At 49.5% G+C, this 26,039-nt stretch overlaps 1 protein-coding gene across 2 annotated transcripts in view; it reads left to right on the forward strand.

The window, feature by feature from the left end:
- PRTG (protogenin) overlaps nucleotides 1–26,039 on the forward strand; it is a 51,003-nt gene that overhangs the window by 374 nt on the left and 24,590 nt on the right. Inside the window, exons 2-11 of one of the 2 annotated variants that reach the window (XM_058156492.1) lie at nucleotides 658–963; nucleotides 13,068–13,212; nucleotides 15,155–15,288; nucleotides 15,483–15,620; nucleotides 16,246–16,404; nucleotides 16,706–16,865; nucleotides 17,191–17,438; nucleotides 20,862–21,026; nucleotides 21,562–21,867; nucleotides 22,521–22,802. In XM_058156492.1, the coding sequence (XP_058012475.1) occupies nucleotides 658–963; nucleotides 13,068–13,212; nucleotides 15,155–15,288; nucleotides 15,483–15,620; nucleotides 16,246–16,404; nucleotides 16,706–16,865; nucleotides 17,191–17,438; nucleotides 20,862–21,026; nucleotides 21,562–21,867; nucleotides 22,521–22,802 (2,043 nt within the window). The remainder of the gene's footprint in view (nucleotides 1–657; nucleotides 964–13,067; nucleotides 13,213–15,154; nucleotides 15,289–15,482; nucleotides 15,621–16,245; nucleotides 16,405–16,705; nucleotides 16,866–17,190; nucleotides 17,439–20,861; nucleotides 21,027–21,561; nucleotides 21,868–22,520; nucleotides 22,803–26,039) is intronic. The other variant, XM_058156493.1, reaches the window with a different exon arrangement.

Consider the following 26,039-nt stretch of genomic DNA (forward strand, 5'->3'; position numbering starts at 1 on the left):
CCGCCCACGGGACAAGAGGCCGCGGCCGCTGCTGCCGAGCCGGCTCGCCGGGCGCAAGTGCGCTCTGGCCGGACAGGCGGCCCTTGGCGAGCCCAGACTGGGAAAGCGCGCTCTTGCTGGAAGGCCGGCCGCTCCGGGGAAGCTCAGAGCCTCGCCGATTGCGCGCGGACCGCCCGTTGCTGCCTGGTCCCTGCGGCGCTTCGCGAAGCGGGCGACTTCGGCCGCCTGGGCTCCCGGAGAACCGCGCGCTACTTTGGGCCGGCTGCCCATTCCGCAAAGCCTCCCCGGCGGGTCTCTTCGCCTGCCTCCCCACGGACGATCCCACCCTCTCCTTCCAGAAAGGGAGCTGGGCCAGGCCCCTCCGCGGGCGGCGAGGGCTTGGTCCCTCCAGGGGTGCCCCGCTTTTCAGGAGCTGCCGCGTTGGAGCGTCCGTTCTGCAGCTGGCTGGTGCAGAGACCGGAGGAGGAGGAGAAGCTTGGGGTGGGGGGCTAGCAGAAGCACCCAGCCCTTCTCCGCAGCCTCCAGGTGCCCCAGAGGGTTCAAGGCTGCTGGCCGCAGGGTGGCTCCTGTGGATATTTGGGTGAAAATAGGGTAAAAGGCCTCTGGCAAAAAGAGCGTTTTCCTGCTCACGGTGCTTTACTTCTCTTGTTCTCTTAGGGATAAGGAGCTTTAGTGAACTGTTTTTCGTGAAAGAGCCTCAAGATGTGACTGTTGCCAGAAAGCAAGCTGTGGTTTTAGACTGCCTGGTGCGTGGTGAGGACCCCATCACCATCACGTGGCTCAGAAATGGAGTTAAAGTTTCTGAAAATGAACAGATCCACTCTTTGTCCAATGGCTCTTTATATATACGCCAGCTGGAGAGCGGCAAGCCAGGCGAAAGGCTGGATGAAGGAGGCTATCAGTGCTTGGCTCTGAATAAACACGGCGCTGTTCTCAGCCAGAAAGCGCATCTCACCTTTGCAAGTAAGTTTCCGTGACTTCCTTTGAGGGCCAGTTCCAGCACATCACAGTGGCGGGGCCTCTGGTTTGGCTGGGGCAAGTTGACCTGTCCTGGGATGCTTTGTAGAAGCAGGTTTGTGCCATGCTCTGAAAGCGGCCGGCCTTCTCCTTCCACGTGCACCCACCTTCCGAGCAGAGGCTGCAGCTGCTTCCCTTCTGTGAGGCAGCCAGGCTGACACTCTAATCCATACAGTTGATGGCAAGGGAGGTTGCTTAGTTTTTTAACATCTGGAAGATTATGTGTGCTACCACAGTTGGTTTTTTGTGGCTAGATAAGTTGTGTGAACCCTGGCTTGTCATCTCTGAATCATGGCTTGTGGCTTATTCCACAAATTGATTTTAAAAACTCTCCAAAGTATTGCAGTCAGTTGATATTTGTGGATTTACTGCCATCCTGTGGTACTTTCAAAGCATTTGAGCCTCTGCCCGCATTACTGAGCTGTTGAGGAGGAGGAGAGCTCCTTGGCAGGCTGGCTGACCCTAGGGTAGAAAAGAGGCCCTGCTGACTTTTGGGAAGACCCTGCTTGGCCACAAAATGTTTCTCTGCCCCTTCCCACAAGCTGTAAAAAGCAGAATGGTCCTTTGAGATACTACTTTGCTGGTTACCCAACTTGGTGCTTCCACGAGAGACTGGCCATGAGATCTTGTGGTAGGCGTTCCCCACTTCCAAGTGGTGGTGCAGAATAATTCAAGAGATAAACTAGGTGTGGAAGTTGTATGCTTTTCAGTAGAGGAGTCGTAAGGCACTATTTTGTGATTGTGTTTGCTACCCTGCTTTGCTTTGTGTCTCAAACCTTGGGAATCCCTTTGTGCCCTCCAGCAGGTCCTTTCCCCCAGTTGCTTCATGACCAGGGAACTCTTTACCCTAAGAGCACGCAGGGGTGGACATGCCAATACTTGCAGGAAGAACCCTTCTCCCAGCATCCCTCCTTTCAAGCAATGCAGCAGGGTCGAGCTGTGGGGTGCAGGGGGCTATCCTTCCTGCCATCAGCACAGCAGTGTCAGGCCGGAAAGGGGGAAGGTGTTGATGAAGGGAAGGGCCAGCAGCAACAGCTCCCTCTTTGATCTGGCAACAGAGCTGGCCTTTCCGGGGAGGGGTTGTCTCTTCTGCAGCAGGATCTTCCCCTTCCCTGGGAGCTACTTCTACTAAACTTATAAGTGGCTGGGAGAGAGGGCTGGGGCTGTGCTCATCTTGTGGAAACTGTGGTGAAAGGACATTTATACTATGCCTTCAGGAATTGAAAAAAATACCTTATTGGGGTGATTGTATGTGATGTTCAGTGATGAGGAGCACCAAAGCAGCAGCACACTGTGCTCTCAGGAGAGCATAAAAGAGATCCCCTCCCAACTTTTGCTTCCGCTTTTCAGAGGCACCAGGGAAGGATTTTTACAGGTGCACAATAAGACACATTTGGGTTGTCAGTTAGCCAACTCCAGAGTTCACCTGTTTCCACAAATTGGCCCTGTGCCCACAGTCTTCTTGGCATCCTCCAGCTGTGCTTGGCAGCCATGCTCCCTGAGCTCTTCTGCCTGGGACTTCATTGATGTCCTGCAGCTGTGGGACTCCTCCTCCTAGGTATGTCTGGAAGACATCAAGCAGGGGCTGTTGCATTATTGCGACTCCTCATTATTTCCAACTATTTGGAGCTCAGCATTGATGATAAAAGCACGTTTCCTGTAGATGGGAAGGCTGATAGTGTTTGTATGTTTTGAATGGTCTTTTCCTTGTGTGCTTAAAATATTGCATGTCCAAACTCTGGTGTCCATAACTCCTACAATTAACGTGAGAAAGCTGAAACTCTTTAAGGAGATGGAATTAAGCTGCGCAGCCTGTTGTCTGCTGCAAGGATCTTTGGGGGATGGGTAGTTGAATTTCCAGCATTTTGTGCTGAGGGGAAAGAGCTCCCCTGGTCTGGTGATGGCTTTACAGCCTTTAAGAACAAAACAACTTTCTTCTTTGTAGCTAAGCTGAACCCCCACATTCTCAGCAGGTGGAGGAGGGGCCTTCCTGCTCTTCCCTTCCTCTGGAGAAGCATGGGGGGGTCCCATCCCCCCCCCGCCCGCTCTGTGGATCTTTGTTCAAACTTTCAGCACGTTCCTGTGCCTTGGGTTTCAGAGAGCAATCCTGGGTGCTGCCTTTGGAAATCTAACACTTTAATCTGCCATGGAGTTTAAGGCCCCAACACAGAAGGAGCCTAGAAAGTTAGCCAGGAAGTGGAGTTTTGTTGCACTCTCTGCAACCATTCCATTATTCATGTGCAAATTAAGGATTCACTGGGTTAAAAGGTTAGAAACTGGCCAGGATGAGGTTTAAAAGAGCAGATGACCTCCTTCACAGGGTGGAGATTTCCATGTCAGCTCCTCAGTGATTGCCCTGAATTGTTCCTGAGGAATGCAGCCTCCTCCCTGCCACAACCCCCCCTCCCCCGCCTTATCTTGAGAGCCCATCAAAGCGGATGGCATTCTGCAGAGGGGGGGGGGGCTGGCTTGCCCTCCCTGCATTCCTGGGGGCAGGAAAGGATGGGTCTCACATCTCACTTCTTCTTCCTCACCTTCCCCTTTTACAGGGGACCCCAAAGATAAGATAGTAACCAGGCAAAGCCAATAGCATGGCTTCTAATACACAGCAGGATAATTTGGGGGGGGGAGGTTCCTCCTCTACATTTTCTTTGTGAGGCACCAAGTGAGGGTAAAATGCTAATACCATACAAGAAGATTAAGTGGGCAGAAGATCAGGCTGCTCCTTTGAAGTTGAGGCCGGCCCTGCCTGCCCTGTTAACTAACAGGAGCTGAGTGGGACCAATATCTGCAGTCTTCCCCAGTTGCCTGGTATTTCAGCAGGCAGGACTTGGACTAAATGAGAATCCAGCTCATGGAACACTGCAGACTCCCCTGAAATTATTTCAAACCAACAGCTGTTTTTCAGAGAGAAGAAGATATGATTGAAATTGGCGGATTCACTTAGTTTACTACATTTCTAAATGGCTTTGCAATTCCTGTTCACAGGTGTAAAAATGATAACATTTTACACTCTCAGCCCAATTCGCTTCTCAGGGTAGCTGTTGTAGGGAAAACAGGAGGAAAGCATGTTAGAGATGTTTGCTACCTTGAGTTATTTATAAAAATAATAAAGGTGGGATATAAGAAAATTAAATAATAATGAGGGTTAGGGCTGGGCTCCTCTGGCCAACATTTTTTCTGAGACCAGCCCATGGGGGCTGCTTCCTTTGCTCCTGGCCTCATGCACCACCAGTGGCAGTGGATTGCCCCCACCCACACCAACCCTGCCTGCAGGTACCACCCAGGCACAGGCCTGGCAGTCCCTGAAAGAGTCCTGTTAAAGCCACCTGAGCCTGTGACCAAAGACCAGCTTGGTGGCAGCATCAGAAACACACAATACGGACAAGCCAAGCTAAAACAAGGCAAACAAGGGGTGTGGTTTCCCATTGACTGGTTTGGCTTTGGCTATGGAGACACAGGAAAATTGCAGTTCTGGAGAATTCCTTTTCCTTCAAGACTTCCTTCTGAAGTTTAAGGAAGGACAAACAGTCTGATTTCTTCCTACTTTTTCAGCATCAGGACATTGCTCTAGGCAAGCTTTATCGCGAAGGTTGTAGAGAGTGTGGTGGCGTGGCAGTTTCCTCAGTACCTGGAGGAAGCTGTCTATCTAGACCCGTTCCAGTCCGGCTTCCGGCCCGGGCATAGCACGGAGACAGCTTTGGTCGCGTTGGTGGATGACCTCTGGAGGGCCAGGGACAGGGGTTGCTCCTCTGCCTTGGTCCTGTTAGATCTCTCATCGGCTTTTGATACCATCGACCATGGTATCTTGCTGCGCCGGTTGGAGGGGTTGGGAGTGGGAGGCACCGTTTATCGGTGGTTCTCCTCCTACCTCTCTGACCGGTCGCAGACGGTGTTGACAGGAGGGCAGAGATCGACCACGAGGCACCTCACTTGTGGGGTGCCGCAGGGGTGGGTTCTCTCGCCTCCTGTTCAACATCTATGTAAACCGTTGGGTGAGGTCATCAGTGGCTTTGGGGTGAGCTATCATCTGTACGCTGATGATACTCAGCTGTACTTCTCCACCCCAGGCCACCCCAGCGAAGCTGTCGAAGTGCTGTCCCGTTGTTTGGAGGCCGCACGGGTCTGGATGGGGAGAAACAGACTCAGACTCAATCCATCCAAGACGGAGTGGCTGTGGATGCCGGCATCTCGGTACAGTCAGCTGCAACCGCAGCTGACTGTTGGGGGTGAGTCATTGGCCCCGACGGAAAGGGTGCGCAACTTGGGCGTTCTCCTGGATGGACGGCTGTCATTTGAAGACCATGTGGCGGCCGTCTCCAGGACAGCTTTTTACCAGGTTCGCCTGGTTCGCCAGTTGCGCCCCTTTCTGGACCGGGATGCCTTATGCACGGTCACTCATGCTCTCGTCACTTCTCGCCTGGATTATTGCAATGCTCTCTACATGGGGCTACCCCTGAGGTGCACCGGAGACTTCAGCTAGTCCAGAATGCAGCTGCATTCTGGACTAGAATGATGATTGAGTGATTGAGGGAGCACCACGTTGCTCCCGGGTAACACCACTCCTGCGCAGTCTGCACTGGCTACCTGTGGTCTTTCGGGTGCGCTTCAAGGTTCTGGTTACCACCTTTAAAGCGCTCCATGGCTTAGGGCCCGGGTACTTACGGGACCTCCTGCTGTTACCTTATGCCTCCCATCGACCCGTACGCTCTCACAGAGAGGGTCTTCTCAGGGTGCCGTCCGCCAAGCAATGCCGGCTGGCGGCCCCCAGGGGAAGGGCCTTCTCTGTTGGAGCACCTACTCTCTGGAATGACCTTCCCCCCCCGGTTTGCGCCAAATATCTGACCTTCGGACCTTTCGTCGGGAATTAAAAACTCATTTATTCATTCAAGCGGGACTGGACTGATTTTTTAGATTTTTTAAATTTCTATATTTTAAATTTTAAATTTTTAAATCTTCTGTAATTTTATATGGGGTATTTTAGGTTGGTCAATTTGATGGTTTTAATTCGGCCACTATTGAATAGGTATTTTAAATTGATTTTTAACTTTGTATACTTATTGCTTTTTATCTTGGCTGTACACCGCCCTGAGTCCTTCGGGAGAAGGGCGGTATAAAAGTTTAATTAATAAATAAATAATAAATAAAATAATAAATAAATAAATAAATAAGGAAGGAAAATTCTTGACTGGGTCCATCCTTTCTCTCTCTCTTATCTGTTTTAGCCTCCAGGTGAGACTTCCGGGTTTTTTGGAATACAACAAACCCTTGTTTGTTATTCAAGGCCTCCTAGAGCGCCAGCAATTAGAGGCATCCCCTATCCCCCCCCATTTTTTTTAAATTTGCATTTATATCCCGCCCTTCTCCGAAGACTCAGGGCGGCTTACACTATGTCAAGCAATAGTCTTCATCCATTTGTATATTATATACAATGATCTCAGGCTGTGGTTTAGCTTTCCAGGTTAGTGCAGAAAGGAAGTTGCATCAGCTTTAATTCTAATGCAAACTATTAAACCTAACCCTAACCTTATTGAACAACAAGTTCTGTCCCCCTTTAATAACTATTTCTGTGGCTGGTTGCCCGCAGGCACTTTGCCTTCCCCAGATAGTCCGCGAATATGTTGGCCTAGTTAAATATTCCTGTAACACACATGTTAACTGCAGAAGACTAACCCAGGGTTTGTTCCTGGCCTCTGGTTTGCATAAATAGATCCTGGTTAGTTTGGGTGATGGAACAAGAATAAGGCTGAAAGACAAAAGGATGAGAATGGGTTTCCTTGGGTTGCCTTGTGAGTTCCTGGGGCTCTGTCTCCTCTGCATTTGTTGGCTTCCTGCAATGGCCAAAAGGACCTCCTGGCCCCATTTCCCTGCTTCTCAGCTGAACAGCTGGGCCTTTTGGTCCCCCTCAGGACCAGAGCTTCAGTCATCAAGGGGCATGTCTGAAGGCAAGCTAGGGTTTGGGTTGGCAGTTCCTGCCCACATGTGCAGAAGCCCCAGAACAGCCACCTTAGTTTCAATTTGGCACTGTTTTGTTTTGTTTTTTGGGTGGCTTTGCTGGCCCAGCTGTAAACTGGGATTGATTACTTCCAGTATTCCAGCTTGATTACTCATAACTAGTCACCTTCACCTAAGTGAAGATGCAGGTTGCCTGTTTTGGGTGCTCAGCCACACTCGCTGCAATCAACAGAGGGATGGGAAGAAGTGAAGGCTTTCTGGCTGTGACATTTGTGCTCACTGGACAGTGAACCCCAATGCTAAGCTTTTGCCTCGATGCCCAGCCACCCAGCCAGGAAAGGCTTTTGTCTGGGCAAAGAAAGAATAAGAAGAGGAAGGAAGGAACCAACCAACCAATGCTGTGGGGAGAGAAAGTGAAGCAGCTGCCAACACAAAGGGGGAGTGCTGGGCTTAATAGCAAGGAGAAAGTAGCATCCTATCCTCAAATCTAATTTGAGCTCCTGCCTCTCCCCCCTCTCAGCATTTGTGAATGGACTTCTTGCCAGGTAGCTCCTAAGATCCAAGCAAACAAATGTTCTTCATTAACCCTTTCAGAGCCGTACATTGCGCTCCTGGATCAATATGCAAACACTGCTAGCAAGTGGCATTGGATGCTGCAGGCTTGGTTGCTGGAAGGAAGGTGGGGCTGAAGGGAGTTTCTTGGGTTCAGAAGGCGGATCTGCTGGTCCACAGGACTTTGCCAAAGAAGATGCTTCTCTGGCTGCCATGGAGGCAAAGCTGGCAGAAGTGAGGAGTGGATCAGAAGCCATCGGGACCAAGCAGGATGTTCTGGCTGTTCTTGGTGTTCTTCAGAAAGAAGCTGCCTTAAGGGGAGCAGAAATTCCAGGCTGATTGGATTTACAACAGACTTGACATGCACACACAGACACACACACAGACACACACACACACACACACACACATATACAGAGCCAGCAGGACCTTTGAGGACTCCGTCCTGGCTGGTTTTCCTAAGCACTGTCTTGTTTATTTATTTATTTATTTATTTATGCATATGTTTGCAACATTATGAAGGTTGTTGGAAATTGCATCTCTCATCCAGGGTTACCCACTTGGAAGGCTGTTGGCATTTTCTACCCCAAGGAAGAAGCTCCACTATTTGGTTGCTCCATGACAATCTGCTGTCACATGGTCTGTGCGGGGCTTAGGGCACTGTGTACAATCAGCTGTGGTAGCTGGTGAGCCATAGTGGAGCAGCATGGGAGATGAGCTCCGGCAGTTGTGGGAGGTGCCAACTCAGCAGTTGGGTTGTCATTCTTTGTGTCCATTATTGGGCACAGAGGGTGCCTTGGTCTGCATAACTTTTGTCAGGGAGCAATGAGTGGCCTTGGCTGCCTTGCTGGATCAGGAGAGCAAATGGAGCTGAGTGGCAGATTCCCACATCTGGGGAGCCTTAGCTGCTGCATGGGAATGGGCTGTTCCCAGGGGGAAAGACTTCCCTGGGCATCATTTATAGGGCTGGTGTTGAGCCCCAAAGGTCCAGCTGCTGCTCAGGGAGCAGCTCTTTGCCCAGACAGCTTCAGAGCCTGGGGATCGTCTCCTTTGGGGAGAGCACCAGAGAGATTCTTGGATTGGGTGACAGCTGGTGTTTGTGCTGAAATGTGTTAAAACACTTGAGGGGTGTTTCCTTTTTTTCAGTCGCTAGCTGCATTGAGCTCCCTTGCAAGACAAGGGAAGGGCAGCTGTTGTGCATTTCCTCCTTTACAATATTCTGTGGAAAAAAAGAGGCCAAATATGGCAGGGAGGAGCTACTGGGCTCCCACATGAGGGTGGGCTGTGCTTAACAAGCTCCTGGTCTGGCCCAGGGAAAACCCCACTAGGCTCCTGTAGAGAGCCACCTTTGAAGCATTTTCATCTGCTCTCCCGTTGGCTGGGGAACAGTTTGGCTACTGTGCCTGCATTTCTGCTTTTGGCCCAAGCGCAAGGGGCCCTTTAAGGGTACATGAAGGAAGTTGAGCCCCGGGGTGCCACTGTGGGGCTCTAGAAGATGGCCTTGGGCTGGAAAGGTGGCAGAAGGAGCGGGCATCTCCCAAGTGGCAGCCCAGAATGATGATGCAGGCGGCAGGGAAAGATTTTCTGAAGATTTACTCCTCCCCATTTGGTGCCAGGCTCGGTGCAGGATATTTTCCAGCTCTCGGCTCCTTCAAAGGTTCCATGTATCTCTGGACTTTCGTGGGGTGCAGCTTGACAGGGTTCGGGGTCCTCCCTGAAGAAGCTGCTTGTGAGGTTTGGGCAGAACAGAGTGAAGAGCCTAAGCAGCCAGTTCCGTACAGGGAGCTGATCCTGTCCATCCCTGAGCAAAAGAGAAGAGGGGGGGGCTTGGGGTCTGCACCTGGGATTGATTTCTGCTGCCACTTGCACATCTGTGAGCAGCTTCTTTACTGCCCCAGACCTAGGTCAAAGGCCAGAACTTTCTGTCCAAGAGCCCACATGCACCAGGATCCTTTCTTATGGTTTGGTGCTGGGGAATCTTTCAAATGCTTCTCCTTTATTTTTAAACCTAGGCGCTTTCTATAGAATCAAGGGCCTTATCCATTGCTGGGAGGGCAGTTGGCGGAAGAGCGCCCCCCCTTCCCCCAGCAATGACTCTCCTCCTCCGGAGTCCTCATTTCCACAGCATCCTCCATACCTCCAACTCTGTAGTTTTCCAGAGAAGCATGGTGCTGTCTTTCCGTTGGTGAAGCATGGTGTTGTCTTTTCCAAACTGGAAAAAAAAAGTTTCCTTATTATAAATCCAAAATTCACATTACAGGTTACCCTGAATGAAGGAAGGACCAAATATTCCTGATTTGCTTGTAGAGGTTTGAGTCTGTGGATATCAAGAAGCTGTAATTCAAAACCTGCTGGAGGCAAAAAACAGAAATGAACAGCGCTGCTGGGGTGGTAGTCTTGTGTGTTGCTTAGCACACACACTGGATGCTCAGGGAGCAATGGAGGTCTTGTGTATTGCTTAGCCTGCTGGCTAATAGGTGCTCTGGACAGGAGTGATTCCCATTGGACATTCCTCAATGGCTGCTTCAGAACATTGCAAAGAAGTGGCTTCTTCATCCCCATTAATGCTTATCTTAGTTTACTCTTCAGCCCTTGCAGTATCAACACAAACCCCTATGCTCCTTCATAGATCAAAGGAAAGGCCAGTTTTAATTAGGCCCTAATGCATGCACAGGCAAAACAAATGTGCTTGCAACTAAAACCATGTCCTTTGAGGAGGGTCTCTTGGCTTAAAGTTCCCCCACCCCATCCCCAACTGCTGGTCTGGTTGCGAGAGACAAAAGCTGCCTGGCCACACAGAGCCCACTGGGGCCAGGGGGAGCGTTGCCAGGGTTCCCGGCTGACCTCTGGAAGCCCAGGCCACACTTGGAAGCACCAGGCAGCCGCTTGTCTTGCTCCTGCTCCGGCCAGAGCAGCTGACCTCGCTTCCCTCCAGTGTCCAGACTTGCATTCTTTTGTTGAGGGGGGAGAGGCAGACATTGCTGAGGAAGGCTATTCATCTGCTTAGAAGAGGAGGGGTCTGGCAGAGAAGGGGGGTGCATGGGGTCGCCAGGGCCCTGCCCAGCTTGGCCTGCCATCAAAGAAGATTTAGGGAGGGCCTTTTTTTCTCCAGCTCTACAAAGAGATGGACGGCTCGGGTTTCAAGAGGGCAGTTCTCCCTATCCTCTGCTTTTTTGCATGGAGGCCAACCCTGCAGAAATGCTGCCCCCTGAACCTGCCCACCCAGGCCCTCTGCACATCTTGCCCTGCTTCACTTCTTTCCCTGTTGAATGCCTACCCACATGCCTACTTTGGCGGATGCTAGACGCTTCCTGCCCTTCCCTTCCAAAGGATGGTACAGGTTTCCTGATCTGTGCTAGCGATTTGTACCTAGGGACCCAGCCTTCTGAGGATTTCAAAGCCTGGTGGGGAACAGGGTTCAGTGATCTGTGGGGCCAGGCCCTTTCTGCCTTCCCTGGCCATGAGCTCTTGACTGGGGCAAGGTGGGATTCTGGCCATTTGGAAGAAGGCTGTGAAGTGTGTGTGTGGGGGAGATTTGCTCACTCTTCTGTGCAGGAACAAGGCTATGGGTGGGGGGGACACACCAACCCCCTCCCCCACATCAGCAGGCCAGCTCCACCTGGCTCTGTGGGCTCTTCTCTTTTCAGGCTTAGCCCAAGGGCCTCTGGGGCTGGTTGGTTTTTAGCTTCTGCAGAGGGTGACATTAGATATGGGGGCTCAAAATCCCCTCCCCTGTATTTGCCATACAGCTCTCCTGGCACAGCAATTAGCCATCCTGCCTCCTGAAGGGCCCTTTCTTTTGCTGGGGAGAAAATGCTTTGTAAAGGAAGGTGAGGAGGAGGAGGTACATGCGGCTGCTGCCTGTTGCAGGGAAAGAGAGTCAGTTGGCTGGCATGTACTGAAACCATCATTTCTCCATAAGTCTCAGCTACAGTCTGGCTGCTATCCAAGCTCCCCCTCCAACTTGCCAAGAGGCAGGAGGTGATTCAGTGCCACACCAAGAGTCCCTGGGAGAGGGGTGCTCTGGGGACTGTGCCAAAGAACTTTCAACCCCCCCTCCATTGGTGTCCCTTAGGCACAGCTGTGTTTCTTCCCTCTATTTTATTGGGGGGGCACCCCAGAGCTCGCCCTGCTTCTTGTGGGTCAGCCTTCCTGTGACTGAGACCTGTGTAGAGCAGCCCCTGCTGAGATTTATCCTGGCAGAGGTGATGAATAGGGCCAGGCAGGAGAAACAGATGGCTGGGACCCTCCCTCATTACTGCATCTGGAATGCCCCTTCCTCTTTATCCACAAAAGCTTTTGTTCCATCCAGCAAGACGGATTTATTATGCCTCTACACCTCTCCAAGAGAAACACAATGCTGAAAAACCAGTCCCTCATGCTTTGATCCATGTGTTTCTCAGCATACACACACAATTCACACTTTTGGCAATTCTGTTGCAACAGAGCAGGCTGGGTGGAAGGTTTGGGGAGGTCCCTGCAGAGTCCTTGCTTCCCAGGATGTTCTTCTGGCACATGGTCTCCGTTGGCTGTCCCGCCAGCTCCACTCCCGCTTGAGAGCCATAGCCCTTAGACTTACCTACTGCCCTATGGTGGTTCTAAACTACCTTCGTTTCAGAAGGCTGGTTCTAGGTATGTGTGTGTGTGTGTGTGTGTGAGAGAGAGAGGGGGGGGGCGGTAGAGGTACTTCAGAAACCTCCTTCCACTGAAAATTTGAAAATTTCTGGAGTGTCAGTAGCACCAAGGTGATGCTGCAGATGGGCAGCCCTTCTGAACCAGAGTCCCCTTGGATTTCTGTGCTGCTGGGTGGGAAGCGGGGTTCCAAGGCAAATACCCTTCCTCCTTTCCTCTGTTCTTTCATGGCACTCTCTTAGTGACCCTCCAGGAGAGTAATGGGATGCACACTCAGTTTTCTCTCTTCGTGGTGCTAACAACAGAAAGGGAGGTGGATTGTTGGTGGGGGGCTTGCAGCCCTTTCCTGAAGGGAAAAGGGGGTCCTTCTGTCTTGTTTTGTGAAGAGAGCAGAGCCCAGAATTCCCAGGGAATCATTGGGGTTTCCCTGTAATTGACTGGCACTGCATCCGTAGTTTTGTGCTTCATTGTAAAGCGCTGGTGAGGCAAACAAGTTGGTTACCCAGCAAAGAAGCCAGAGAGACTCCAGGCAGGCAAAGTGGCTCCTGCCTGCTCAGTTGACCCCTGGAGGACCTTGCTGATAAGGCTCCCTCTTATCAGCAGCATTGCAGTTTATTGAGGCACAACTTAGCAGTGCTGATAAGGCTCCTGGGAGGGCAGGGGAAGGCATGGTCACGGAGGGTGGGTGGGGACAAGGAGCCTGCCTTTCCCAGAGGGGCCCCAGTGGCTCACTGATTCCCAGTTCCTTGCCACCTTCTCAAAGACCTCCTGGGACTCCTCGGAACTGGAGCCTGTCACTGCAAGCTAACTGGATACGTTGTGGTGCTGGCCTTTCTTAAATGCGCTGAAAGGTGGAGCTGCTCACCCCTTCCCCACTGGGGCTCAGCCTCTCCTTTTCCCCCTCCTTGCAGCCCTCTCTGCCTTTGAAGTCCAGCCTCTCCCCACAGAGGTCCACGAAGGGGGCGTGGCTAGATTTGCCTGCAAAATCCCAGCCCACCCTCCAGCCATCATCACCTGGGAAGTGAATGGGACAGTGCTGCTAATGGAGACGGACAGGTAAGGTTTCAAGGTTTCTCCTAGGCACCTCTGAACCTCAGAGGGTGGGACATGGGCTGTCTCCCTTTCAGCCTGTCCCATAGCCCTGTGAGGGGAGGCGGTGTGGGGGCCTGAGTCTGCCACCGTCTTGGCTGTTGTGGGTTGACTCTCCAATCCTGCTGAAATGCAAAAGCAGCACCACTCACAAGGTGCCCAGCTTCAGACAGTCATTTCTTGTTTTGATTTTGAGAAAAACGAAAGGGTGACATTTGAGGCCAGTACTGGGTTTAAGAAAATGCAGCAAGCATAACCTGGTTAAAACAATGGATAGAATTAAGGGATAAAAGAATATTAACAATTGAAGGACACGATTTACAGGCAGGGTGGCATGCATTTGTTTGGGATGGAAAATATAAAACACATAGTTATTTCAAAAGACATATAATAAGAAATGAATTATTACAAATTTGGTTGAAAATCAAAAAACAGCATTACACAAAAATCCCGATTTGGCTTTCACCAACAGAGGCATTAAAACATCCAAATTTAACAGATTTAAATAAGATAATAAGATATAGAGATCTAATAGATCGACAAGGGAAACTAAAAACAAGACAAGAACTGGAGTTAGATTTAAATAGAGAAATAGATTGGCGGACATACAGTATACTCAAATACAATCAAAGTACAAAGAAGACACAAAAAATTATGAAATACAAATAGAACAACATGAATTAGATAAAATTTATAAATTTTTGTTGCACTACAAAATGGAAGAGGAGATAGTGAAAGATACAATGATTAAATGGGCACAAAATTTTAATTATACAATAGATTTGGAGAGATGGGAAACAATGTGGCAAGTAAATTCAAAATTAACATCTGCGGCATACAAGGAAAACCAGTTGAAGTTGTTTTACAAGTGGCACCTTCCACCTACAAGACTTGCAAAGATGTTCCCAAATAATAATTCAACATGTTGGAAATGTAAAAAAACTCAGGGAACATATTACTATCTATGGTGGATGCATCCGGAAGCAAAAAAATTCTGTGCAAATATTAAAAAATGGCTAGAAAAAGTAACAGAACAACCAGTTCAAAGCAAACCAGAAACATTTTTATTAGGAATCTTTACAAGACCATATACCAAAGAAATAGAATATTTGATTCTACATATTATAACAGCTGCACGAATAACTTATGCACAAAAATGGAAACAGGAAGGGATACCAACAGATGAAGAAGTGATTGGGAAAGTTTTAGAGTGGGCCGAAATGGACAAGTTAACAAAAGAAATCAAAGAGAAAGAAGAGACAGATTATTATACTGTACAATCTGGAATAAATGGTATGAATGGCTTGAATCTAGAAATAAAGGAGGAAAATAAAGGGGAGAAACTAGAAGGTATAGAATGTATTAGGAATGTATAATATGTAAATAATAAATATATAAGAATTGAGAAAAGTAAAGCTATTAATATTAGAAAAAATGAATAGTGTTGAAAAGGCAGAAACAATAAGCGTAAGATGTTGGTAAGATAGTGTATAAAAATGTATACATTTAATATAAATGGGATTATAGAGTAATAAGGGATAATGGGACAAGAAGGATATAAAGATTATAAAGCGAATTGGGAGAAAATATAAATATTAGGAGGTCACCGCTATGAAACAGTTGTAAAAAGGGAATATACGTTATGTGTTTTGTGTTTGTTATGTTGTGTTGTATTATAAATAAAATTGAAAAAAAATGCGGCCATGCTTTGTGTGCAACTTGAGAACACGATTTTGCAGCTTCCCCTAACCTATTCCAGGAGGGGGTGCTGGGGTGGCCCTGGGATCCCCTTCTTAGCTCTGGCCAAAAGCAGCCTAACCGACTTGCAGGGCATCTGGCAGGGAGGGGAAGGCAGACCCCCGAGAAGTGAAGAGGGACTTTCTTTCCTACCACTATTCTGTCCTTCCAGGATAACTATGCTGCCATCCGGAGTGCTACAGATCTATAGCGTTGAGCCAAAAGATGCAGGGAGTTACCGTTGTGTTGCTACAACAGTTGTCGGCCGGCGGAGGAGTGGCGAGGCTAAACTCACTGTTGCTCCAGGTATCCAGAAAATCTTGCTGCTTTTCGAACATTGTTGCCAGCATACAATGATGTTCAGAGTCCTGGCGTATCAGGTGGAAAAGGGTCTTCACCAAAGTGCCTCCCTCCATAATTCCATTTCTAAGGCTTGAAGTGGTTCGCATTTGATGGATGTGGACAACACATTTCTGTTGTATGCTTTTTTCCCCCAACAGCTACCAATACCAAGCTTTTCCATAAGCCATCCATTATAGCTGGCCCCCAAAATATGACAGCTTCTCTTCACCAAACGGTCATCTTTGAGTGTGTGGCCATCGGGAATCCAAAACCAATTGTGTCCTGGAGTCGCCTTGGTGAGTGGTAGATGGTCCACATTGGCTCTTTGGCTTCCAGCTGTGGGAAATGAAAGGTGCCACTACTTGCGGGTCACATGAGGGAGAATAAGTGGGAAACGCTTTTGAGTATGACACATTCATTGTTGCTCCCCACAGGTTGGCATGCGAAAAGGGAAATTGTCCCTTTGAAGTTTTCAGTCAGTGCCCCCAAAGTTGGAAAGGAAAAATTGGAGAGAATGGTCATATCTGGCAGATAGTAGGCATGACCATCTTTTCCCAGCTGGTGGGCATCTTTGTGTGACTTGTGGCAGAAGCTGCTACACCATCCATGCTAGCTGAAAAGAGACTGTGTGGGAGAGAAAGCTAAAAACGGCTTGTCTTCTGCTAAATACTTCTCGATGTCACAAGATAAGCTGGTTGTGCAATCCTTGTGTATCCTGATGCACAGCATCAGAAGTGGGAGTAGCAGGCTGTTTAGTGGGGAGGAGGCCAGGTCTGTGGATCAGACCCTTTGCTATCAAGGGAGTTAGGGGTCTGCTGGAATTTCTCCAGAGGTCTGACATTTGGATGAATGGACGAGGCAGCCGAGGGTGGGAAGCATCACAAACCAAGGCAGGTGGTTAAAATGTCTCTCTCAAAACAGACCACAAGTCCATCGATGTTTTCAACACACGGGTGCTTGGAAATGGGAACCTCATGATCTCAGACGTGAAGATACAACATTCTGGTGTGTACGTTTGCCGTGCTACAATCCCTGGCACACGCAACTTCACCACTGCAATGGCAACACTGCTGGTGCTAGGTGAGGAGCGAGTTGGAGGAGGTTTAGCTCTGGGCAGGGCAGGACCCCAGGATCTCTCCTACTGACGGTTGGGGAGGCCAGCAGAGGGGATCCAAGATGGGCTTTCAAGCCAAATTCTGTGGCAAAGAGGCCTCTTTTGACAAGCTGCACAGGCTGTCTTGGGCCAAGGTGGGCCAGGCTTGCTGAGGAGTGTCTGTCAGAAATGGGCCTGGGTCCCAGAGATGTACAGTTTGAAAAACTGGTTGAGATTATTTTTAGAAAGGGAGAAGGTGAAATGGATCCCGCTTCCTGTTTCTTGCAGCCCCCCCTGCTTTTGTGGAGTGGCCGGAGAGCTTGACCAGGCCCCGAGCTGGCACAGCCCGTTTTGCCTGCCAGGCAGAAGGCATTCCAACACCCAAGATATCCTGGCTGAAGAATGGCCGGAAGATCCATTCCAATGGCAGAATCAAGACCTATAGCAGGTAGGGAAGCAGGCTGCTTGGTTCTCGGATAACAAGGGGTGGTCCTGCCTAGGTGAGGGGCAGACCTACAGCACAGGAGGAGGACTGGGCCTGTTCTGTTCAAGAGGTGCTTGAGAAATGCTGCTCCTCCGTGTAAGTGGAATCTGATGAGCAGAATAATAGCATAACCGGAGCACCCGTCACCCCTTCCCAGCACTGCTCTGTGGGCAAGGCTTAAAGGTCTGGTTGTGTCACGTGCTTATGAACTGGCCTGCTTGACGCATCCTTTGCTTCTCACGTGCCTGATTTGGCTCCCTTCTAATGCCTTCCCTCTTCATCTTTCCAGTAAATTGGTGATCAACCAGATCATCCCTGAAGACGATGCCATCTACCAGTGCGTGGCTGAGAACAGCCAAGGGTCTGTCCTTGCCAGGGCACGCCTGACAGTCGTTCTCTCTGAAGACCGGCCCAGCGCACCTTGCAATGTCCATGCAGAAACCATGTCAAGCTCAGCCATTCTCTTGGCGTGGGAGAGGCCACTGTATAATTCAGACAAAGTGATTGCCTATTCGGTGCACTATATGAAGGCAGAAGGTGAGTTGAGCAGGGCTGCTGTGGGCCTCTTGGGCTGCTGCAAAAGGGAAGGGTGAAATGCTCATGGTGCCGGGAGCCTTCCGGGTCCATGTGGGACCAACAATGCAGCTGCTTCTGTATGTGAGCAACCTTCAGGGTTTTCAGCAGCAGGCCCTAGCTAGTTAGAAGAGGCAGCCATTATCTTCCTTCTCATCATATTATACATTTTGGCATTTATTAAATACTTTTTTAAAAGATTACCAGATCTTTGGGAAGATAAATATTGCATAAATTAGTTGGATGATGGACTGAAAAGCTGATATTGATTCATTCCAGAAAATGGCTATATTTAACGTGTGTCTCTAGGAAAAAGGTCTATTTGGGGGTGCAAGAATTGCTGGCAAACAGTTCTTTTGGGAATAATGGTGGGCTTCCAACATATCCTGGAAGGGGGACCGATCTCAGCACTGGAGCAGAAACAAGCGGTTGAGCCTCATCTGCTTGACCCTCATGAGAGCAGAAGGCTGGCTTTGAGAGGCCTTGAGCTGGGCCCCAGGGTGCAACTCCTGAAGGCCCTAATTGCTGGGAGAGGGGTGGGCAGGGCTTCTTGCTTTCTGTTTCCCAAATGGGGTGGGAGACTTCTCATAAGCCAGATAATTTTGCGTAGATCAGAGGCACCTTGGCAGCAGTTCTCCAATATGAAAATTAAGCTTTCTCATGGTGTGTGTGTGTGTGTGTGTGAAAGAAATGAGGGCCTCTTGAAAGGACCTGCTCTGGAAGTTGATTTCTTCTTCAAAGATAGGGGGGAAGGGTGACTGTGGGGATGGGAAGAGCAGGGCTGTTGCTGACGCCTTGTTAGTGAATAAGAAAGAAGATGGAGCAGCTTTCTTGTGTCTGAGCCGGGAGCCACAGCACCACCGGAGGCCTCACAGCCATTCACTGCACACAGGTCCCTATGTGGCAGGTCAGAAATCGTGCCTAATTAACAGTCCTTTAATTGGAGGCTTGTGAGGTGCTGATGAACTTGCCTAATTAAAATGCTATCAATTTAACTCAAAACTGTCTGAAAACCAGTTGGTAGAATGTCAGCCTGTGGCCTTCCTTCTGAAGTGGAGGAGCTGATGCCGCTTCATCTGGGTGGGTGGAGGTGCGTGTGTGCCTTTTCCACTGCGGACAGGCTGCTGTCAGGCTTCAGTTGCTAAGCAGGGTCCAGAGCAGTTGCCAGCTCTTGTCTGCTTCAGAGGCCTTTGAAAGGCTGTGCCAGACATCCAGCATTTGCACAGACATAAATTCCCCGGAATACTGCTAAGGAGCAAAAGATGGTTGGCTCAGTTTTAGATCAAAACCCATTTTTGATCTAGATCTCACCCATTTCCGGCCCTATTCTTGCTGTTTAGTGGCTTCTAAAGGAGCCTTCCATCCAAAATTGGGTGGATCCAGGTGAGACGTCGGAGAGCGGTCTTGTTGAGATTGTTTGGGATGAGTTTGACCCTGTGGCTCCCGAGGACATGGACAGGTTGCTGGGTAGGTTGAACGCCACCACGTGTTTACTGGACCCGTGCTCCTCCTGGTTGGTACTGGCCACTCAGGAGGTGACACGAGGCTGGCTCCAGGAGATTACGAATGTTTCTTTGTTGGAGGGGGTCTTTGTTGGAGGTGGTGAGGCCCCTCCTCAAGAAGCCTTCCTGGACCCAGCTGTTTTAGGTAATTATCGTCCGGTCTCCAACCTTCGCTTCGCGGCGAAGGTTGTAGAGAGTGTGGTGGCATGTCAATTACCCTGGTACCTGGATGAAACCTAGATAGACATATCTAGACCCGTTCCAGTCCGGCTTCCGGCCCGGATACAGCACTGAGACGGCTTTGGTCGCGTTGGTTGATGATCTCTGGAGGGCCAGGGATAGGGGTTATTCCTCTGCCTGGTCCTATTAGACCTCTCAGCGGCTTTCGATACCATCGACCATGGTATCCTGCTGCACCGGTTGGAGGGATTGGGGGTGGGAGGCACCGTTCATCGGTGGTTCTCCTCCTATCTCTCCGATCGGTCGCAGATGGTGTTGACAGGGGGGCAGAGGTCGGCCCTGAGGCGCCTCACTTGTGGGGTGCCGCAGGGGTCGATTCTCTCACCCCTTCTGTTCAACATCTATATGAAGCCGCTGGGTGAGATCATCAGTGGCTTCGGTGTGAGGTACCAGCTGTACGCTGATGACACTCAGCTGTATTTTTCCACACCGGGCCACCCCAACGAAGCTATCGAAGTGCTGTCCCAGTGTCTGGAAGCCGTACGGGTCTGGATGGGGAGAAACAGGCTCAAGCTCAATCCCTCCAAGACAGACTGGCTGTGGATGCTGGCATCCCGGTACAGTCAGCTGCAGCCGCGGCTGACTGTTGGGGGCAAGTCATTGGCCCCGATGGAGAGGTTGCGCAACTTGGGCGTCCTCCTGGATGGACGGCTGTCCTTTGAAGATCATTTGACGGCCGTCTCCAGGAGAGCTTTTTACCAGGTTCGCCTGGTTCGCCAGTTGCGCCCCTTTCTAGACCGGGATGCCCTATGCACGGTCACTCACGCTCTCGTGACGTCTCGTCTGGATTATACTGCAATGCTCTCTACATGGGGCTCCCCTTGAGGAGCACCCGGAGGCTCCAGTTAGTTCAGAATGCGGCTGCGCGGGTGATAGAGGGAGCCCCTCGTGGCTCCCATGTGACACCTCTCCTGCGCAGACTGCACTGGCTACCTGTGGCCTTCTGGGTGCGCTTCAAGGTTCTGGTAACTATCTTCAAAGCGCTCCATGGCATAGGGCCGGGTTACTTACGGGACCGTCTGCTGCTACCGAATACCTCTCACCGACCCGTGCGCTCTCACAGAGAGGGACTCCTCAGGGTGCCGTCGGCCAGGCAGTGCCGGCTGGCGGCACCCAGGGGAAGGGCCTTCTCTGGGGGGGCTCCCACCCTCTGGAACGAACTTCCCCCAGGACTCCGCCAACTTCCTGACCTTCGAACCTTTCGCCGCAAGCTTAAGACACATCTATTTATCTGTGCAGGACTGGACTAGATTTTTAAATTTGAATTGGTTTTAATGGGGATTTTATTATGTGTATTGCTATTTTTAATTATTCGGCCATATGTAATAAGTTTTTTAATGGATGTTTTATTTTGTATTTATATGTATATTTTATCTGGCTGTGAACCGCCCTGAGTCCCTAGGGAGATAGGGCAGTATAAAAATACGATAGATAGATAGATAGATAGATAGATAGATAGATAGATAGATAGATAGATAGATAGATAGATAGATAGATAGATAGATAGATAGATAGATAGATAGATAGATAGATAGATAGATAGATAGATAGATAGATAAATAAATAAATAAATAAATAAATAAATAAATAAATAAATAAATAAATAAATAAATAATGTGCTCGTGCTGCTGTTATTGTCTTCCAGGCTTAAACAATGAAGAATATCAAGTGGTGATTGGAAATGACACCACCCATTATATTATTGATGACTTGGACCCTGCCAGCAACTACACCTTCTACGTGGTGGCCTACATGCCCCTGGGGGCCAGCCAGATGTCTGACCACGTCACTCGGCATACACTGGAAGACGGTACTGGCTTCCTTGCTGAAAAAACTGCCACGAGAGACTAGAACCCAGAGGGTGGGTTGGTGGGGCGGAACAACAGGTGGCAACAGTTTAGTCCATAGAGGAGGAACCCCCTCCTGGATCTGTAAGGGAGGGGTCTGCATCCTTAAGACCACCAAGCTGCCATAGGCCAAGGGGGTCACGGTGGGTCTTCAGGAGCAGGCACAGGCCCCCAGAGGAGGATCTTTTGCTTCAGCAGCAGTGGCCTGGCTTGGCCTGTGCCTGGCTGCTTCCAGTTCTTTGACCGAGGAGAATCAGAGTCTCTCTAGAACAGGGTCCTCCATATGGATTTCAAACCTATGGAAGCAAAGCATGAAGAACAGTAGAAGTGGGAGAAGCAGCAGCAGCAGCAGCAGCAGGGAAGGACCTCTGACAAGGCCTCTCTCTCTCTCTCTCTCAAACTGCTCAGTCCCTTAACGCTCCATTTCTGATCCAGCATGTAGCCTCCCTCAGGCCCTTGGAGAGGCTGACTCTGTCTTCCATCTTTCCTCCTCCTTAGTCCCGCTGAGGGCTCCCGAGCTCAGTCTGACCAGCAGAACCCCCTCTGATGTCCTCATCTCCTGGCTCCCCATCCCGGTCAAGTACCGGCGAGGGGAAGTGGTGGCTTTCCGCCTCTCTTTCCGTCTCAGCACGGAAAGCAGCATCAAGGGACTGGAGTTCCCAGGGACCACCTATGAATACCTGCTCCGGGGGTTGAAGCCCGACAGCGTCTACTTGGTTCGCATTTCTGCTGCCACAAAAGTCGGTTGGGGCGAGGCTTCTCTGTGGACTTCCCATCGCACCCCAAAAGCCACCAGTGTCAAAGGTACCCCCTCTTCTTCCTCCAAATGAGTAGTAGAGCTATTCTGTCTAAGTAGAGCTCTCCCCCCACCTGAGAAAGAGTCAGAGGTTGGTTTGGAAGGTCACAGGGGCTGGTCCATTTGGTGTATACTGAGGGGGCTTTAGACGAGTTACTCCCAAACATTGTGGCTCCTCCTTAATAGCTTTGTTTGTAACAAGCAAAAGGCAAATAAAGCCACAGGAAAAGGGGAGTTACAGGGAGAAGATGCTGCTGCTAAGTTTGCTGGAGAGTCCAGGGTGATCTGGCTTTAAGCACTCCGAGAGCATTTGCATCAAGACAAATTTCTTGTGTGTCCAATCATACTTGGCCAATATTCTATTCTATTCTATTCTATTCTATTCTATTCTATTCTATTCCATTCTATTCTATTCTTCGCTACATTGGGGCCAAGGGGTGGTGGACCCGTTTGTTTTGTGGTGAGCTGTGACATGGTCAGCCATATAATTTCAGCAAATAAATGTCTAATTTTGGCAGGATTGCCTCCCATCCCCTTATCAAATCAAATGGTGGCAAACCACTAACATGGCCGAAGTTGATAGGCTGTAAGAGTGGCTGTCAGATAAAGGTGGAAGTTCTGATGCTCTTAAACTGAACCTTTCATATCCATTCTTTCCCAGCACCAAAATCTCCTGAATTGCGCCTAGAACCCTTGAACTGCACAACAATCACTGTGAAGTGGCAGCAAGAGCTTGCAGACATGGCCGCCATCCAAGGCTACAAGCTGTACTATAAGGAAGAAGGCCAGCAAGAGAGTGGACCAATTCTGCTCAGGGCCAGGGATTCCACCTACACCATTGGCAGCCTGGGTGAGCAGGACCTGATGCCCCTCTCAGCTCAGGGGGAGATTTTCCTTCACCGCTATTGGGGGCAACAGAAAACAAGAAGGGTGATCAGTGAAGGTCAGTTGTCTTGGCCCAACTTATTCATGGGCAGTCTGGGGTTGGAGGAAGCAGTTAGGTGGTCGTATTTGCTGCTGACGCTGGAATATTGTTGGTGTTGGAAAGGAAAAGAGGCAGCCGAATGCTCATAGGGTTGTACTTAAGCTAAGCTAATCCTATGGGCTGTAAACTAGGTAGAAGCAGCCGAACCATCTATATGGAAAGTTCTGTATGGCAAGGGCAACTGAAGGGGCCAAGCCTGACCAGGAGGCATTTTGGAAATGTGCTGAGCATCTCCATGGAAACAGACTCAAGACAAGCGAGGGAGGGTGAGATGAATTGGGAGTCCCAATTAAAACTATGTCAAGCTTCCATTGGCATCATCCATTGCAGAGATGGTGCTCAGTTGGGCTCCCAGTCATTCAGGTGGGGGCTTTTGAGGGCGGATTATGGACATCGGATAGTTCCCTTGGCACAGTTCACCATCATTTTTCAGGTTTTCCTGTCAAACTGGCAGCTGGGGAATAGCTGCTGTTGAAGAACAACCCTTTCCCCACCCTACTGGCTCCAGGAAGGCTGCCTCCCCACCTGCCTTGGCTGCCCTGAAGATCCAGGGCCAGGGCCGCCCCCTTTCCTTTCTGGCAGGAAGATGCAAGCGAGCTCTTTGCCCCTGGAAGCCAATGCTCTTGCATAGACACCTCTGTCCTCTCAGACTCCGCCTGCTTGGTGTCCCCTGTTTATTTTTGAATGCTCCTCATTATGTGCTTGAATTCTGGGCTGCCCCCTTATAAACAAACAGCTCAGTTTCCTTGGTGATGGTGCCAAAAGTCCCAGATGCTGATTATTCAACAGTGGTTGTGGTTCTTTGAACTCATATTGCTTTCTATATTATTGTTTGGAAACTGGGTTGGTATCCTTCTGACTTTTTCTTGGCATTGAAATTCCCTGAGGGGGCCCTTTGCAGATTTCTCAATGTTTTGTTTGAGGAATAAACACAGATTTTCTTGGTTTGCGGAAGATCCTAGCTCTGGAGGAAAGTGTGGAAAGAAGAAAGATTAAAGGGGACTACAAGAACCATGCTTATGGGTGGCCTTGTGTCCTCTTCCCTATGACTGGCTGGGTGAGGCTGTCCTTGGGAATTGAAAGATTCCTGTGTTTTTGGGAGAGGAAAGATGCGATTTCATCAGGCGATAAAGGCCTCATGGAAAATTGCTTTCCCAGAGGAGCTTCTGTACATCCTGCCCTCTCTCTGGCTCTGCCGACCTCCTGCCTTCAGAGAATTTTCTTTTGGGGGGGAGGGTTGCATACAAGGCAGGTGAAGAGGAAAGTTTATCTGACTCTGTGGCATGACCAAGCAGCCAGCGTGGGCAGGCCTTGCCACTGTGAAAGCCCACTACTTCTGCAGAAGTCTGTTTTCTCAGATCAATCAAGCCTGATTTTTAAGCTGCATAGACTCAACTTGCCTAGGCTCCATTTCCTCCACAAGTTGACTTCTGTGCTTTTCCACCCACACAGCTGGCCATGAGTCCATTCCCAGGGGGCCTCTGTTGAGGAATCCTTTCTGCCACATCCTCCACCTTTCGCCTTTTGTATAACTTCCCTGGCTCTGCTGCCAGCTCCCTCACTATTGTTCTTTTAAGCTCGGTGCTAACTAGTGAAAAAGAGCAGAACCTTGAGGACTGTGGCAGGGAACCACCTCCAGATGGCAAGAAAGCCACCTCTAAGACCCCTGACGGAAGTTGAGGTTCTGGACTCCCAAGAGGAAGGACATTTTTTTAAAAAAGCAGAAATTATAAGGCTGAAAGAAGAGCTGCCAAGTGGAAGAAGATTACCTCAGTCTTTCTGTGAATTCCCTGGATAAGGCAGTTTAGTCAGAAGGCAAAAGAACAGTCTAAGAGTTGTCTAATTGTGAAATTTGAGGGCAAGTCTAATGTGTCAATAGCTGAGGACCAAGATCAACTCTCTTCCACCAGCCATGTAGCCCAGGCGAATGTGGGCCATCTCTAGGGGTTGAGAAGTTTGCTTTCCAATTATGCCAAATAGATGTTGGACCATGAAAGATAAGAGGAAGGCTTCAAAGGCTTGGCAGGAGGTGAATTTGGAGGTTCTGTCTGATTGTGGCTGCAGGTCATTGGAGGTGTTAACCAAGACAAGCTGTTGACCACCCAAGGTGGGATGGAGGTTCTGGAACAGAACATTCCTTTATGGTGTGAAATAAGATGTTTTCCCTTCAATTTCTGCAAGAGGAGAGAAGTTGTACTTGGTATATTCTCTCAGTGAATATTCCACCTTGAATTAATCTCAGCAAAAATCTGAAATGAAAGGAGCTTAAAGGATACAAAAGAGACATAATGTAATCTGTGGGCCTCCTTTCTCTGTCCCGGGCTTTTTCATCTCAGGAAAACACAGACACAACCAAAGGGTGGCCTTGTTTTTATTAAGAAACCTCACCGGAAATCCATACTGCAGAAATTAAGCATTGCCAGGGAGAGAATTTTGTGGCCCACAAAGCTTAATCTGGTTTACAGCAGAAAACATAGACTGGATTTAATGCAGTTGAGAAGATGTCAATTTAAACTTCTTCATAAAGTCTCCCCACTGATTTATTTTGATCATCATCTCTTCATTAAGAGGATAAGATGTTTTGGAAGCTGCCTTAAATGGAAAAGTCATCTTTGATGGGAACCCAGAGTTTGGAGAGTGACAAAAGTCTCCTGGACAAAGCACTCTTTAACCTCCTGTGTTGCTAATCCTGCCATTGCAGCTCACTTGCTCAAGTTCTGCTTTTAGCTCTTTGCTCTGCTACTGTGTCAATGTGGGCAGACATGTCTGAGCTGCCACTTGATGCCCAGGAGAGAGATGAAGAATCTGCTGGGAGGTCTGAGAGAAGTAGAGCCTTCCTTTTGTCTCTTTGTTGAGTTGCCACTTCTGGAGCAAAGGAGAATCTCAAAGGAAAGCTTTACCTTGTACAAGATTGCTCCCTTCTTTCCAACTTGGGATGAGCAATAAGGTGGCCCTCCTTCAGTGATACCTGGACTTCATATGAGGTGGCCAAGGCTGGCTGTAGGGAAAGGTCAGGAAGTGTGATCCAGCTGGATTTGCAGGAAATCCCTGTTTGTTCTGGGCCTCCATGCCCAGAGCTGTTTCTGGAGTCCTCAGACAATGTCCTCTCTTCCGTAATTTTCTCACCCTACAAGCTGTGCTACAAGTGACAGTGATGCCAGCTGAGATGGTGTTTTCACTTTCTCACATGGGAGG

The sequence above is a fragment of the Ahaetulla prasina genome, chromosome 13 (assembly GCF_028640845.1).
Source record: "Ahaetulla prasina isolate Xishuangbanna chromosome 13, ASM2864084v1, whole genome shotgun sequence".
Taxonomy (NCBI): domain Eukaryota; kingdom Metazoa; phylum Chordata; class Lepidosauria; order Squamata; family Colubridae; genus Ahaetulla; species Ahaetulla prasina.